The sequence below is a fragment of the Podarcis pityusensis genome (assembly GCF_964106645.2).
Source record: "Podarcis pityusensis genome assembly, chromosome: 5".
NCBI lineage: Eukaryota > Metazoa > Chordata > Lepidosauria > Squamata > Lacertidae > Podarcis > Podarcis pityusensis.
This window is the reverse complement of record NC_138032.1, coordinates 28,495,132-28,510,372: the sequence shown is the minus strand read 5'-3', so window position 1 is coordinate 28,510,372 and position 15,241 is coordinate 28,495,132. Positions and strand designations below refer to the sequence as shown.

The following is a 15,241-nucleotide window of genomic DNA, read 5'->3' as shown; positions in this document are numbered from 1 at the left end:
AATAATTATGAAACTTCCACCTGGCAGTTTTGTCGGACACCACATCAGTATATTGGGGTCTTAGCAAGATTAGCTCTCATAATCAGTTTCTCACTAGAAATGACATTCCCCCACCCATGGAAAAAAAAGTCTGCCTTTCCACATAGGAGTATATATGGTCCTATGGTGTAAAGCAGGAGTGGGAAATTTGTGGTCCTCCAGATATTGTTGGACCCATCAACGCCAGCCAACATGGCCAACAACTGGGAATGATGGGAGCTGTAGCTCGACAACAATGTCTGGAAGGCTACAGGTTCTCTAATCTTGATTTAACTAAAGGAGTAACAGCCACAGCAGGGACACTTACTGAAAAACACTTCATAATGCTATTCATTATCTCCGCCCCCCCCCCAAGTGTCTGTACTGAGCAATGTTTTCAGCTTAATTTCAGGGAAGGAGCAATTTGCATGGACCTACATGTGTTAATTCATGTAAATGAATGCCTGTTTAAAATAGGCAATCAACATGGAGTAAGTGCCGGAAGATAAACGGTCAGCTATTCATCCAATCATGGTAATGGAAATAAGATGAGGCTATTTGTTACCTGTTTGCATAGGAGAGCTGAGTCATTTGACTTCATTATAATAAAGCAGTTTATGATGCAAGAATGATGGGATTTGCTTCTTGAATCCGCTCTTGGCAACTTTTTTTATTTGCAAAATATGCTAATATGCATACACGGTCTTTACCTGGTACACTGGAATCCTAATGAAAAATAGATGTATTTCCCCACAGTTTGCACAATGCCGTTTACATAAAATTATAAGGATTTTCATGATAGCCAACTAAGCTTTCTCAGAGTAGACCCACTAAAATTAATGAATGTGGCTTTTATTTCAGTACATCTGCTGTGATGAAAGCATAGCAGAATACTTCCCTTTAAATATATATATATATTCATACTTGATCACAACACATCAGATTTTGGGACAAAGTATGTGAAATATTCAGTTTTTAAACATGCAATAGGAATGGGAAAGAATTGCTGCCCTGTTGCTTTGAGACTGTTCCTTGGTGCTACAGGGATGGGTGAATTCCTGATGGTGACAGCCATCAGCCTGATCCAGAGGCAAGTTAGAGGGGCTTGTTTAAGAATATTAATTCCAGGCAGCTTAAATCTAAGAGCTGCCTTACATTCGACATCAAGGTTGAGAGAGTATGTGAAAGTGATTGGCACAGCCAACCCCCATCATTTCATATCATGTCAAAAGCCACCCTAGGCACCCTAATGATAGATTATTTTTGCCGCCGGTAATACGCAGGTAACTCCCAAGTGGAACTGTTCCACGAGGATTCAAGGATATTTAATGAATGGCAATCAGATTGCACTGAGGTTATCTAAGGTGAAGCGGAGAAGGGAGGAACTAAGTTCCCTTCCCACCACGTCTCAGTCCTTCGTTGCCTTCAGGGTAGCTACACCTGGCTAAGACTGAACAAAATGACCTGACTCTTTAGGGATGGAGGGGAATGTCAGGAGAATATGAGCTGGTGAAACATATGCATTTTTGGCAGCCCTCCTCCTGTCTCCAGAAAGCAAGAACAATCCTTGTGCATGTATACTCAGAAATAAGTCCCATTCAGTTTAATGGGGCTCACTCTTAGGTAAGTACAACATAGGAAGCTGTCCTATACCAAGGCAGACTACTGGTCCATCTGACTCAGGTTTGTTATCTACACCAATGGGCAGTGGCTTTCCAGGGCTTCAGACATGGGGCCTCTCCCAAGCCCTACCATGAGAAGTTGGGATCTTTGCAACACAAAGCAGTTATTCTTCCACTAAGCTAAAGCCCTCCCCCTAATTCAGACTCAGGGTTCTAATAGAAGGAAGTGGTAGGCTGAGTGGTGTCATTCACCGTTAGCATTGCTCTGTTATTGTCCTGATATTACTCTGAAAAATTGCCATGCCTTTATGGTCTAATAAAAGGTTTTCAAACAGAAGGGCATGTTAAACAATTGCTGCTACTGCTTCTCCAACAGCAATTCCCCCATTTAAAGCTATCTAGAGTGTAAGGCTTACTATATCAAATTGACGATGGTATTGCCTAATCAAATAATTAATTTCCACTGTCGGCATTTTTGCACAAAATAGTATCGCATTCATCGTACCCCGCGGGTTTTTAACCACAAAAATTTGAGACAATTGCTTGAGACAAGAAAGGATTTTTCAAGAGACATCAGTAGAACAATCCCATCTGAGTATGAGCATCCAAATAAAATCTTTCATTATTTCTGAGGCAGAATGGTTCCCTATCTCAAACAAACCAGAAAAGTTTTAACAACTCAAAGGCCGAACCTTGACATAAACCTAACAGGAAAAGGCTTGATTCAGTCTTGGTTTGCTTAATATAATCCCTTAACTCCTCTCTTCATATTAATAGATCAGTTGAATGAGATGCTTTTTTCAAAAGACCTGGGAAAAGGTGTGGTGGTGGTGGTGGGGAGTTTTTCCTGCTGAAATACTATTTGTATTTCAAATCCCAGGTACTGTGGTTGAAGCAATGAAATGGGATGCTTAGGAGACTCTGGAATCTGCTTCCTTGAGCCTGCAATGGCATTTCAGAAATGTTTGAGAAAGGTGACATCCTGATTAAGAGGAAGGATTTGGACTACATGATCCTTGTGGACACCTCTAACCCTATGATTCCATGATCAAAATATCATCTCCAGCCTCTCAAAAACTGTATGAGGTAGGCCATTATCTTCCCATTCCACAAACAGAAAACTGAGAATCCATAATGTTATTTTTCCAAGATCGTTAAGAGAATTCATGGCTGAGAAGTCTAAGTGACAATGTCTCCACTGCCCCCCAAAACAAACAAAAACCCTTTGCCACTTCTGTCTAGACTAAACTGTCACCATTATTCAGTGTGTTGTCAACTGTCAATCAGTGAACACAAACAGTATCTAATAATACATGCAATGAAAACTTAATAGTTTTGCCCGGGAGGGAAAGCAGCCCATAAATTCAGTATAACCTCATCTTTCTCTAAGTGACTAATATTACAGGTGAATCGTACACATGCCTATTGGAAGTAAGTCTCACTGAATTCAATGGGCTTACTCCCAGGTAAATCAGTATAGAATCGCAGCTTTAATATGTAATGGAGCTCTAAAGGGGCTCTGCTCCACACAGGAGATAGCAGCATGTTTTTGCCTGGATGTCTTAATTGCTATAGTTAATTAAAGCTCATCAAAAAGAGATGAGCATAAAACAGGCAAAACAAGATGAGAGTTTGTGGCTTGTTCTCAGCATTTTTTGAAATGGGGACAGTGAACTGATCTTTGGCACCTTGAATGCTGCCTAAAAGGCACTGTTCATGTCAGGAATAACTAATCAAATGCTAAAAAAAGTGAATTGGATGGGATGTGTAATTTATTCTCTGCCAGTGCCAGTCCATTGCAAATGATAAATCTACTTTTTTTTTAAAGAATGAAAGAAATCCATTAAATTAATAAAATGTGTGGAGAGAAGCTGATGGACTGTAATAGCTTATGATGAGGACTCAGAGACGTTTCCCATGTTAACACATTTTATAATAACCCTTTCAATTTACATCAATTCCTGCTATTGTCAAAATGCAGGTGAATCATATTTATGTGGATTGGAATATTTATTTTTGGTTACACAGAATATTAAATGAGCCGTCAAGAGGCTGCAGTAAAAACAGAGAGGGTCTCCCACACTGAAACAGGGGTCAAAGTTGGCCACAATTTGCTGTTTCCATGCTTTGCCTGTAAAATACAGAAAAGGAGCTTGGGAATCTCCCTCATAAGGAAATGTATGTGCTCCCAGCGTGGGGATAGAATGTTCCTCTCCCAGAGCATCAAATCATAGAATTGTAGATTCAGAAGGGATCCCAAGACTCATCTAGTTCAATCCCCTGCAATGCTGTCCATGTCTCACTTTGGAATGTTAGGTAAAGGTAAAGGTACCCCTGACCGTTAGGTCCAGTTGTGGACCACTCTGGGGTTGCGGTGCTCATCTTGCTATATAGGCCGAGGGAGCCGGTGTTTGTCCGCAGACAGCTTCCAGGTCATGTGGCCAGCATGACAAAGCCGCTTCTGGTGAACCAGAGCAGCACACGGAAACGCTGTTTACCTTCCCTCCAGAGTGGTACCTATTTATCTACTTGCACTTGACGTGCTTTCGAACTGCTAGGTGGGCAGGAACTGGGACTGAATAACAGGAGCTCACCCTGTCGCGGGGATTCGAACTGCTGACCTTCCAGTCAGCAAGCCCTAGGCTCTGTGGTTTAGACCACAGTGCCACTAGACTCGAAGCTCATTAAAATGTTCAAAAGCTCGAAAAAAATTCAATCGAGATTGAAGAGCTTTAAGATGCCAACATCTTTAGCACTGAAATTTAGGAAACCTGGATGAATGCAACTAACTATCTACAGGTAAGGTCTAGTATGGGGGACTTGGAGATCTATAGCTTGCCCTATAGAAAAGTTTTCACATGGCTTCCAACACTGGCCCAAGGATCAGTCACCACAAACTGAAATAGGAATAGCATTTTGTAAGTAGGGCGAAATCACGGAATAGGCCATTCGCCGATCAGCCAGCCAGCTCACCTCAGCAGGCAGGAGAACTTAAGAAGGGCCTCATAATGTCAGAATGAAACTAAAGCCCTCAGAGATGTGCATGGGTCAGCAGAAATCCTGTTCAATTATCTGACAAATTGTAGATAGCTAACGAAACAGTGCAGACCAATATCAAGCTTTTTTTAAAAAATGGAATTCTCAGTCTCAAGCAAAGCTAGCTGCAGATATGACTCATAACCTGAAACCACTGTGAGGATTCACTTAGGCACCATTATAGCTCTCAGTTGAGCTGTCTTAAAAGAAGCTGCCAAATGAGGGAAAGATTCTGCCCTCCACTGATCTTGTCTGGTTGCACCTGGACGTGAGCAATGTGAGTCCAGGGCATGACATGAAGACATAGGAAGCCACCACTACCTTGAAGCTTGGAAGGCCTGAGTCTGGTCAGTGCCCGGACTGAAGACTTACCTGAGACATCTACACTGTCTTAGGTTTCACGATGGATGGAAGGAAGGTGAAATATAAATGCAAGAAAACAAAAAAATTAATAAAATGCTTCATCCATTGCCTGACTCAAATAAAGCAAATATGCGGTATGCGTGCTCCTTCGCATGTAATGGGAAGTGATGGTGCAAGGAACCCAACATCTCTCCCTATATGCTCTAGAGCTCACCCATAGTTTGCCACGTGTCTATTTGGCCTTGTTTCCTTTTCCTTTTATTTTCTGAACTCAAAATGTGGAGTCCAAGTTGAGATATTAGCTCAATTGCCTGTCTTAATCTTAATTACATTTGGAGCTTTTCCCACTTAGCAAGTTTTTTTCTCAGAAGGATATCTGCAGGAAATCAATTTCCATCTTATTTACTTCAGCTAACTGAAAATAGAAGATTAACGACTGTGAATATTATCACTGGTAAGTACACTTAATGCTTGACCCATTCCAATCAAACTGATGATACGTATGATTAAGCTCAGAGGTTCCAGACATATATGGAGTGGGCAATTCATCCCCTCGACTCAAGTCTACCCTTTCTGTCCACGCCCAGTCACAGAAACTCCAGTGGTGGAGCATCTGTGTTCACTTTCCTAGAACCATTTGCCCTTGAGAGTTTCACTGGCACAAGCCACAGTTTGTCTCTACAGCGAAAGGAGCACAGCAAGATCAGGCTGTCCATAAACACAAGACACCAAACATTTTTGGAATATCCAGCCAATGCAAGACTTGCAATCTTTTTTGCCCATATCCAGATGCTCATGCTGATTTTTCCATTTCATATTTTTTATTTACCGTACAGCTTGGGCTTCAAGCACTATTGAGACAACAGCTCAGCAGTACAGTCAACCTGCTGGTTAAGAATAACGTGAGCTTATTTTAATAATGCAAAGTTTATTTTAATAATGCAATCTGATTAAAAATAACGCAAGTTACCTTCTTACATGCTGTGACCGAGCTTCCAAGACTGCTTCCTGAACTATCTGTGCCACTGCTCTGGTGCTCTGAAACTTCATACATCAGTGGAGATTCAAAGTTGCTGAAGAGAGAAAATCATTCAGTGACTCATTGGCATAAATAAATCAAATATGGCTTCATTTTTAAGTCCTACCCAACACAGATCACTTCAATCCCTGCTGTTTTCTAGGTTAGCAGCGCAAGTCTATTGACCGGTTCATTTTGCTGCTTTTGGAAGTATGCTCTAAAATAACTCCCTGGTGCCTTTTAAAAACTGAGAATAAAGACCTTAGCTGGACATAATGGCATCTGTCTGCCTTCAACAATACAATTAAGTGTTCTCTTCCTCCTCAAGCACAGTTCTAGGGACGCAACTGATATGTAATGGCAGCATTCATTCAGCTTGACAGATTCCAAGATAAAAACAAACAAACTTCATGCTGTGCTTCAGCCTTTGCCAACCTGGTATATATTTTGGATTAATGTTACAATCAAGCTCCAGCCAGCTAGCTCTACTGGCTCATAGTCCCAAAACATCAGAGGGCACCAGGTTAGCAAAAGCTGCTATGCCTCATCCCAGTGCCCTGTTTCACAACCAGGAAAAAAAGACAAATTACTGTACAGCTATTCAGAGACAAAACAACAACAAAAAGTGCAATGGACTAGAGAGCCCAAGCAGGCTTTCCCCATCATCGTTAATGTGGTGTGGTGGTACAGTACACAGTGTTGCAAGCGTGAAATCCAGAATTTGCAGACATAGAGGACAGTCCGGAGCTATCATCCTCAGGCGCAGCTTGTCATGCAGAGCCAACGCCAGTCATAAAATGTTACTACTGATGGATTAGCAACTCATGATGGCAGCCCATGGAACAAAGCTATAAATCATTGCCAACATCAAACCCACTCCACTGATTTGGCACCGTGGGTGGCACTTTCACCATACACTCACGGTTGCTACATAATGGTCACACGACGTCCATGATGAACCTGCAGAGGTGGCTCTTGCCAGAGGGCTCTGCCCACATTCTTTGTTTTTTCATTACTTGGGGATGCTCTGCCTCCTAGCTTTTGGAGTATTTGGAGAGCAAGTTTACATGGGGTGTGGGGGAGAAGGGAACTAAGGAGCAGATTTTTTTTTTCTACAGCTCCCATAGCACTCGAACTTCAGACCAGTCAGCAAAGTTCTTTGGAATTGCTTCCTCACACTGTACATAGTTAAATTATGGAATCCACTACCCCAACTTCAATAGTTTTAAAAGGGCATTAGCCAGATTCATGGAGGGTAAGGTTATCAATGGCCATGATGGCTGTATATTACTTCCGGTATCAGATGCAGTATGCCTTTGTATACTGATACACTGGGGAGCAAATGGGGAGGAGTGCTTCTGTGTTCCTGCCATGCTTGTGAGCTTCCTCTAGGCATCCGATTGGCCATTGTGAGAACATAACGCTGGATCCAGCAGAGCTCACCTTTTATTCTTCTTTCTCAAACACTTGTTTCAAGCTATGTATTCTGGCTGCAGCCCTTTGATTATCTGTTCCACAGAACTCCCTTGCATATCATCTTACCTTTCCAGGTTGGGGTTGGACCAGCCATCAGGCAGAGTGAGTCTGCCACCTTAGACTGCTGATTTTGGTATCACGAAGGGCTAGAAAACTGCTGGTGGTTTTATTTATCGTAACTGCATTTTTACTTGCCAGAAAGCAGGAGAGGCAGTTGTAGGATTTTCTGCTTCAGGTGTCAACAGAATCTGGTTGGCCTTGAGTGAAGATGGGCAGGGAAGGGCCACCATTTGCTACTCTGCCTCGGGCAGCAAAATGTCTTGCTTGCCAACGCTTTTCATCTTAGTCATTCATTTGTTTTCTCTGACTTATTTTATAATGATGCTGAGCTTTCCTTGGCTGGCTAAGCTATTCTCAGCTGCTCTGACTCATCTCTGGCACCATGTTTCAACAGAGTCTCCAAATCCTTATTTGCAATGGCCGGCAAAAGTCAAACTCACTACCGTGATAGTTGGATCATTTGTTGGAGGAAATCAGGAAGTGGGGGAAATGACAACTTCCCCCTCCCCAGCCAAACAAGGGCTATGTCCACACCACTCATTTAAAGCATCATTACACCACTTTAACAATCATTGCTTCCCCCAAAGAATCCTGGGAACTGTATTTGCTAAGAGTACAGGGAATTGTAGTTTTGCAAGAGGTCTCCTTTCTCTCAGCATGCTTAACAAACTACAGCTCCCAGGATTCTTTGTGGGGTAGCCATGATTGTTAAAGGGGTGCTTTAAGCATATGGTGTGGATGTGACTTGGTGGCACAGCAGCAGATCCACCTGTTTAAATATGGAACTCAGCCACACATAGGAAAGAAAATGAGATTCAGTTTTAAAATAAAAATGGGGTGTGTGGACAAGTTCAGAATGGTTCCACCACCTGCAGCTCTCTTACCCACAGCTTCTCTGCCAAGTGCTTTTCTCCTCAGCTGAACTTAAGATTCTGGAAATGGCCTTAAAACACTTTAAAAGGGGCTAAAGTGGAAGGATAGTTCTGTAGTCCTCACCTGCACACGCCTTTTTCTTTAAAAACCGAACTATCACACCTTTTACGTGACTGGAATAGTTCCACAGGTAAACATACAGAACTGCCCCCGTAATGTCTAGTTTGGCCTTTAAGACTTGGTGGTAGTCACAACACTTTCTGTCTTTAGGCTGTGAAAAATGTTTCACATTTCTTATCACAGTCCAATATGCTGAATTTCAGTGTCACACTTTACCAACATTACAGCTACTTGCTCTTTTTACCTTGACACAAATGTATGTTGTTCATACAGACACTTAAATATAAGCCGATACAGGAAAAAGTTATGAATTGCTTTTCTATGAGGAAAGATGATAAATACCATGAATTTGTTTGACCATAATCAAGGAACAAACACGCTCCAACAATACAAGTCACCAAATAAATAAATAAATAAATAAATAAATAAATAAATAAATGTTTATCTGTTCTTTAGTACTCAGAAATTTTCTACCATTATTTCAAACATATACATATTCGATTCAGTCCTATAAAATGGCCTGCGTAGGCCCAGTTCACATGTAACAGTAAACCATGGCTTAAAATATATCATGGCTTGCTATGAATGATTTGCACCCACCCCTCTCCTCTCCATGTCAGACCAAGCGGGAAGGGGGGGGAGCCCAGGAGAACTAACTTAGCATTACTTGTGAACAAGCGCTTATGGTTTGTTCCCTTCAGAGAAACCACAATCTGTTATTCTGGAATAAACCTTGGCTTCTGTCCATGGTCTGCTAGGAGAGAAACAAAAAAAATGAGTGCTGGTTCACACGTAACACTAAGCCACCGCTCTGTTTTATTTCCTCAAAGGGAAGAGCTGGTGGAAACAAATGAGCAGTGCAAACCAGAATGCTGCTATTTCACATTAAGCCCTGGCTTACAGCTTACAGTTTAGTGGCTTTGGTAATAAAGCAGCACAGAACGGAACGGAACAGAACAGGATAAAAATTAAAAGGTGTTATGTGGGTTTTGGGTCTGACACAGCAACTCCTAAGTGGTTTAATACTGGTTTAAAGGGGCAACATTCCCTTGCAACAGGGCAGATCCCCCCTTTATTATACGTGTGCTAAGTATATGAACTGGACAGGTACCCTTTCGCAATGGGCAGTTAAGAGCCTACACTATTTGTACAGAATCCTATAGACACTCCTGACCCAAGAAAGCTATCAAGATTGGAATAAATGTCTTTCTATCTCTCTAAGATCGGGATCAAACTTTTTATTCTATAGTGGAATTGAGGGTTTGTGCCACTGCTGCTTAAGTCAATCCATAGGACTGATGCAGAGACACCCAAGGAGCAGATGTGTTGTTGCTGCTGCTGCTTGCTATACGTATTCTACAAACCAGTGCTTTTTTTCCCTAAAAAATGTTTAGGGCTACTCTCATTTTCCTATTCATATTGAAATACTGCCCCTCAATGAGGCCAAACTTAGATTCACAAAATGTTTAGGGATGTGCATACCCTGTGTCCCCCCAGAAAAAAGCACTGCTACAAACTAACTGAAAAGAGATACGTATGAAGAAACAAAACATGCATTATATTACATTTAAAGGTATGTTGCCAAACAGTCATCATGTATATGCACAGGGGTTGTAAATGAGGTTCTGCGGGCCCACATATTCCCACAAAGGCCTTCCTCAGAGCCCATGGGCTACCCTTTCCCACCCCTTCTCTCACTGAAATAGCCAACAGATAGTTTCTTTGGTTTGTCTCCACAGGCCCAAAAAGGCTGGCTACCTCTGGCTCAAATAATTTCTACCACGGATTTAAATAACAAATGAACTCATTTAACAGCAAGTCAAGAAAAGAAAAAAAGGAGAAAAGTTTGCATTAATAGGAGGTGATAGAGCAATATGATAGCAGAAAACCTAAAATGTCAGTGTATTTTGTGAGTGACACTGAAAGAAGCAGGCCACATCTCAGTCTGAAGATCAGAGTGACATTTAAATCTCTTGTTTTCAGGGTCACTGGAGAATGAGATATATCTTGCACTGCTGAAGCTCATGGCTATATAACTTCTAAATCCAGATACGTCTTCCACTTGGCCAGAAGTACAGCAGATAATATGATAAGATATGGGCCAAATGAGTTGTTTGAGAAAAAAGTTAAGACCCTCTGAAGGTGAAGTAGGCTTGCTATCTTTGGTCTCTGAAGGAATTAGAAGTGCAGAATTTTGACTCTCCTCTTCATGCATCCTCATTTTTCTGCTTTGTGACTGGCAGGCTTTCTGTATGAACATCCAATGCTGGACTGGACTGCAACTGAACACGGCACAATCTTGGGTAAAAATAAATTAACAACAGCAATAGTGACCATGAGCCAGTTCCCAAGGCCTGGCACCTTGATCCGGTAATGCAGTCTCATGTGCCCACAAACATAGCTCTTCCATTAAGAACAAAGGAAGCAGCCTTATACTGAGTTAGACAGTGGTCCAACAAACTCAGTATTATCTGCACACTGAATGACAGAGATTCTCCAAGGTTTCGGACAGGGTTTTTTCTCAGCCCTAGCTGGAGACACTGGGGACAGAACCTGGGACCTTCTGCATTCAAAGCAGATCCTGTACTACTGCCCTTCCCCTTGGCAGGAATGGCAAGAGTGTTGGGGCGCAAGCTGTTGTCAGTCAAATGTTCCTGCACCGTTCTGACAACACGAGAATGTATCCAGACTGCAATTTTTAAATGTAAGAAACAATTTTGCGGAAAAGCCATCTCTTTAAAAAGTTAGTATCCATTTTAACAACTGGAGAAAGTGAGAAAATAAGAGCCCGAGGGCCAAAACACTCCAAATGTTAAATCCATGAGTGCATTAAATGTGTTCTTTTCTTTAACAATAGCAGCCATAGGGGAGCTGAACAGAAATGGGAGCATGACACATGGGGCGGGAGAGAGAGAGAGTTAATATGCCTAGGCTCAAGCCCTGCAATCTGCATACTGGGTGGGTGGGTAGGAATGCCCACCACAAGCCCTGAGGGAAACATTGTGGCTTCATATTATTTATTGGCTTTGTTTTTGTTTAGTCGTTTAGTTGTGTCCGACTCTTCGTGACCCCATGGACCAGAGCACGCCAGGCACTCCTGTCTTCCACTGCCTCCCGCAGTTTGGTCAAACTCATGCTGGTAGCTTTGAGAACATTGTCCAATCATCTCATCCTCTGTCATCCCCATCTCCTTGTGCCCTCCATCTTTCCCAACATCAGGGTCTTTTCCAGGGAGTCTTCTCTTCTCATGAGGTAGCCAAAGTATTGGAGCCTCAGCTTCAGGGCCTGTCCTTCCAGTGAGCATTCAGGGCTGATTTCCTTAAGAATGGATAGGTTTGATCTTCTTGCAGTCCATGGGACTCTCAAGAGTCTCCTCCAGCACCATAATTCAAAAGCATCAATTCTTCGGCGGTCAGCCTTCTTTATGGTCCAGCTCTCACTTCCATACATCACTACTGGGAAAACCATCTACTTCTGCTTCATTGACTATGCAAAAGCCTTTGACTGTGTCAACCACAGCAAACTATGGCAAGTTCTTAAAGAAATGGGAGTGCCTGATCACCTCATCTGTCTCCTGAGAAATCTCTATGTGGGACAAGAAGCTACAGTTAGAACTGGATATGGAACAACTGATTGGTTCAAAATTGGGAAAGGAGTACGACAAGGCTGTATATTGTCTCCCTGCTTATTTATTGGCTACCCCCAAACAAAACATTTTTTATTTTTACACTGCTGGTGTACCAGTCAGCCACAAGTTAATGTAACCTCACAGGTAAGAGGAGGATATTCCCAGGTCAAGTTCCAATGCTTGTGAAATCACTGGTTGGACATAGGAAGGTTATTCACAAGCTTGCTGTAAGACCAGTTGAGGCAACATGTACACATATGGTGTATTTTGAGCATTTAGAACAAATCACTGGAATTATTATCACATGCCCTTATTATGATGTGCAAAGTCTCCATGGCTCCAAGTCTTCCCTTGCTGACAAAGAATCCACTTTCCTATTGCTTATCCTGATTAAGCAATCTGTATCCTTGCTCATTTAACACTGTTGGAAAAATGTGATGCTCTCTAGGATCTCTAGCCATGGGGATAAGTAAGTATCCTGCTGCTCGTAGTGCTGTGACTAATTGTGTGAGCAATAGAAGCGTTCCTTTCTTTCGACAAACAGCTCTCAATACGCACCCAATGTGACTTGTTCATGCAAGCTGAGAAACCATTTTTAAGATAAGCTCTTTACAACACCACTCTGTGGAGTCAATCTTCTCTTAATAAGGATTGACCTGAAGCTGTGTATGTGCAGTTTGTTGGCCCTTTGAGCAGTTTCTGGACAAAATGTTCTAAATCAGCTTTCGCCAACCTGGTACCCATCAGAAGCATGGGACTACAAAACTGGCCGAGGCTGATGGGAGTTGTGGTCCAAAATATCTGGAGGGCACCAGGTTGGCTAAGGCTGCTCAAAATGGTTTCCTCATAGTTGACCATAATGGAAGCTCCTATTCTGCGTTTCAATTTTAGGCACATCCTTCTTAGGACTGCTAACATTACCATAAATCTAGTTACAGGTAGGTAGCTGTATCTGAAGAAGTGTGCATGCACACAAAAGCTCAAACCAATAACAAACTTAATTGGTCTCTAAGGTGCTACTGGAAGGAATTTTTTAATTTTTTATTTTGTTTCGATTACCATAAATGTCAACCCAGCTGGGAAGCTGTGGTTATTTTTGCGTATTTATTCATGACACTCCCTTTTTGACAAGTGTCAAAGATGTCAAAGATATTCTTCATTCCAAACGCTTGTTAAATAGTAAATGTTGTCTTAAAAGCTGGTAACTTTAACCACAATGGTACAACATTCATGCAATTAGATTATTTTTTTGTGCACTGCTTCACACTTGCTGCCCTTAGCTATCTTTTATATTATCATTCATACTTCCAGTCCCCAATAATCTCTCATAAATGCATCACAAAGTATGGAATTTCAAAGAAAGATATAATATGCAAAGAAAGATATAATATGTAAAGTATCTAATAGAGAAAGATAAGCTTCCTAGTCAATGGCATAATCCGAAACTGTATAGTCTCAAGGAGAATTTAAAGTATTAATATTGGAAGGCCACAATTTGTACCCGAAGGATTGCAAAAAAAGACTTATATTTTGTGAACACGTCAACACTGATCTCAAATCCCATATGAAGTGGGAAATTGCATCCTGGCCCTTGCTTATGCATTAGACCAGGCATAGGCAAACTCGGCCCTCCAGATGTTTTGGGACTACAATTCCCATCATCCCTGACCACTGGGCCTGTTAGCTAGGGATGATGGGAGTTGTAGTCCTAAAACATCTGGAGGGCCGAGTTTGCCTATGCTTGCATTAGGCTTAGCATGCATAGGGGATATGTATGCATGAAACCCAACATACATAGGCCTAATCCAAGGAATGTGCACACTGAAAAACAAAGGTAATTGGGTCATGTGAATGGAAACAAAACACTTTGCTTTATGCATGTAGATGTTTATGCAAACTTCAAAGTGTGAATGTCAGGTAGGGCTGTGACCATGGTAAGTGTTAAGGGATGAGAGAATGACCCCAACCCATCAACACAAACAGTGACATTGTTGATTGCATGTCAGATGCCTGAGACCCAATAGCCACTTGAACAGAGCGTGGCATCTGCTTCCCTCTCTTCCACAACAGCTGGTCACCATTGCCAGTACTGATAGTGCTGACCATTCACTGAGTGGAGTGGCTGGTGGGAAGATTTGTGAGCAGAAGCCCACTTTCAACTGCAGATTTCTCTTGCTGCATTAGGGTGACTGTCAGTCATACACTTTGAACCTATCATCTCATAATACATAGTTCCACCATTGGCATAATTGGCATAATTATAATCCTGCAAAGGTTCAAAAAGCAATCATCTAATCATCTGTGACATAATTATAGTATTGCTATTATATGCTTATATATAACAAGATGTAATATCACTGTCCTAAAGCCAAAATTATATGTAATGTAATAAAAGCTGTAGGAGAATCATATCCAACAATTTTTAATGCAGAACTGTAGACCAGCAAAGCATGCTTTTGTATCTTTTCTCTAATGAAAGGGCAAACATCCCCTTTTGGGTCAGGGTACTCAAGAAGGTGGCTTCAGGTATGCTTGGTGGAGGCTGAATTATCTGGGTCCATTTTAGTTTGGCTTCAGAACTGGTCACGGGACCCTGCTCATTCTTCTTGGCTTCTCAGCAGCTTTTGGTATCAAGGAATTGGAGGTTGTGGGTGGTTCTGCTCCTACCTCAAGGACTGTTTCCAGCAAGAAGTTATGGAGGGGCAGTGTTCAAGGACATGGGAGCTTTCCTATGGCATCTCAGAGGGTTCCATCTTGTCCTTCATACTATTTACTGTCTACATGTAGTCACTGGATGCTGTCATCAGGAGACACAGTCAGGATAACTCAGCTGGTACATCACGAGACTATTAATATCAGGGCTGTGGGTTCGTGCCCCACGTTGAGTGAAAGATTCCTGTATTGGAAGGAGTTGGAGTAGATAACCCTTGTGGTCCCTTCCAGCTCTACAATTCTCTCTCTATCTCTGATTTGAAGTGCAGTGTCACCAGTACTGTATGTAGACAATATCCACGCTATCTCTCTGTT

The 15,241-nt window shown here is 42.0% G+C and overlaps 1 protein-coding gene across 3 annotated transcripts in view; it reads right to left on the bottom strand.

Moving 5' to 3' along the window:
* Positions 1-15,241, bottom strand: part of SPHKAP (SPHK1 interactor, AKAP domain containing) — a 79,588-nt gene that overhangs the window by 51,593 nt on the left and 12,754 nt on the right. For all 3 annotated transcript variants that reach the window (XM_081006852.1, XM_081006854.1, XM_081006853.1), the window contains exon 2: positions 6,010-6,112. In XM_081006852.1, coding sequence (XP_080862978.1) covers positions 6,010-6,112 — 103 coding nt within the window. The remainder of the gene's footprint in view (positions 1-6,009; positions 6,113-15,241) is intronic.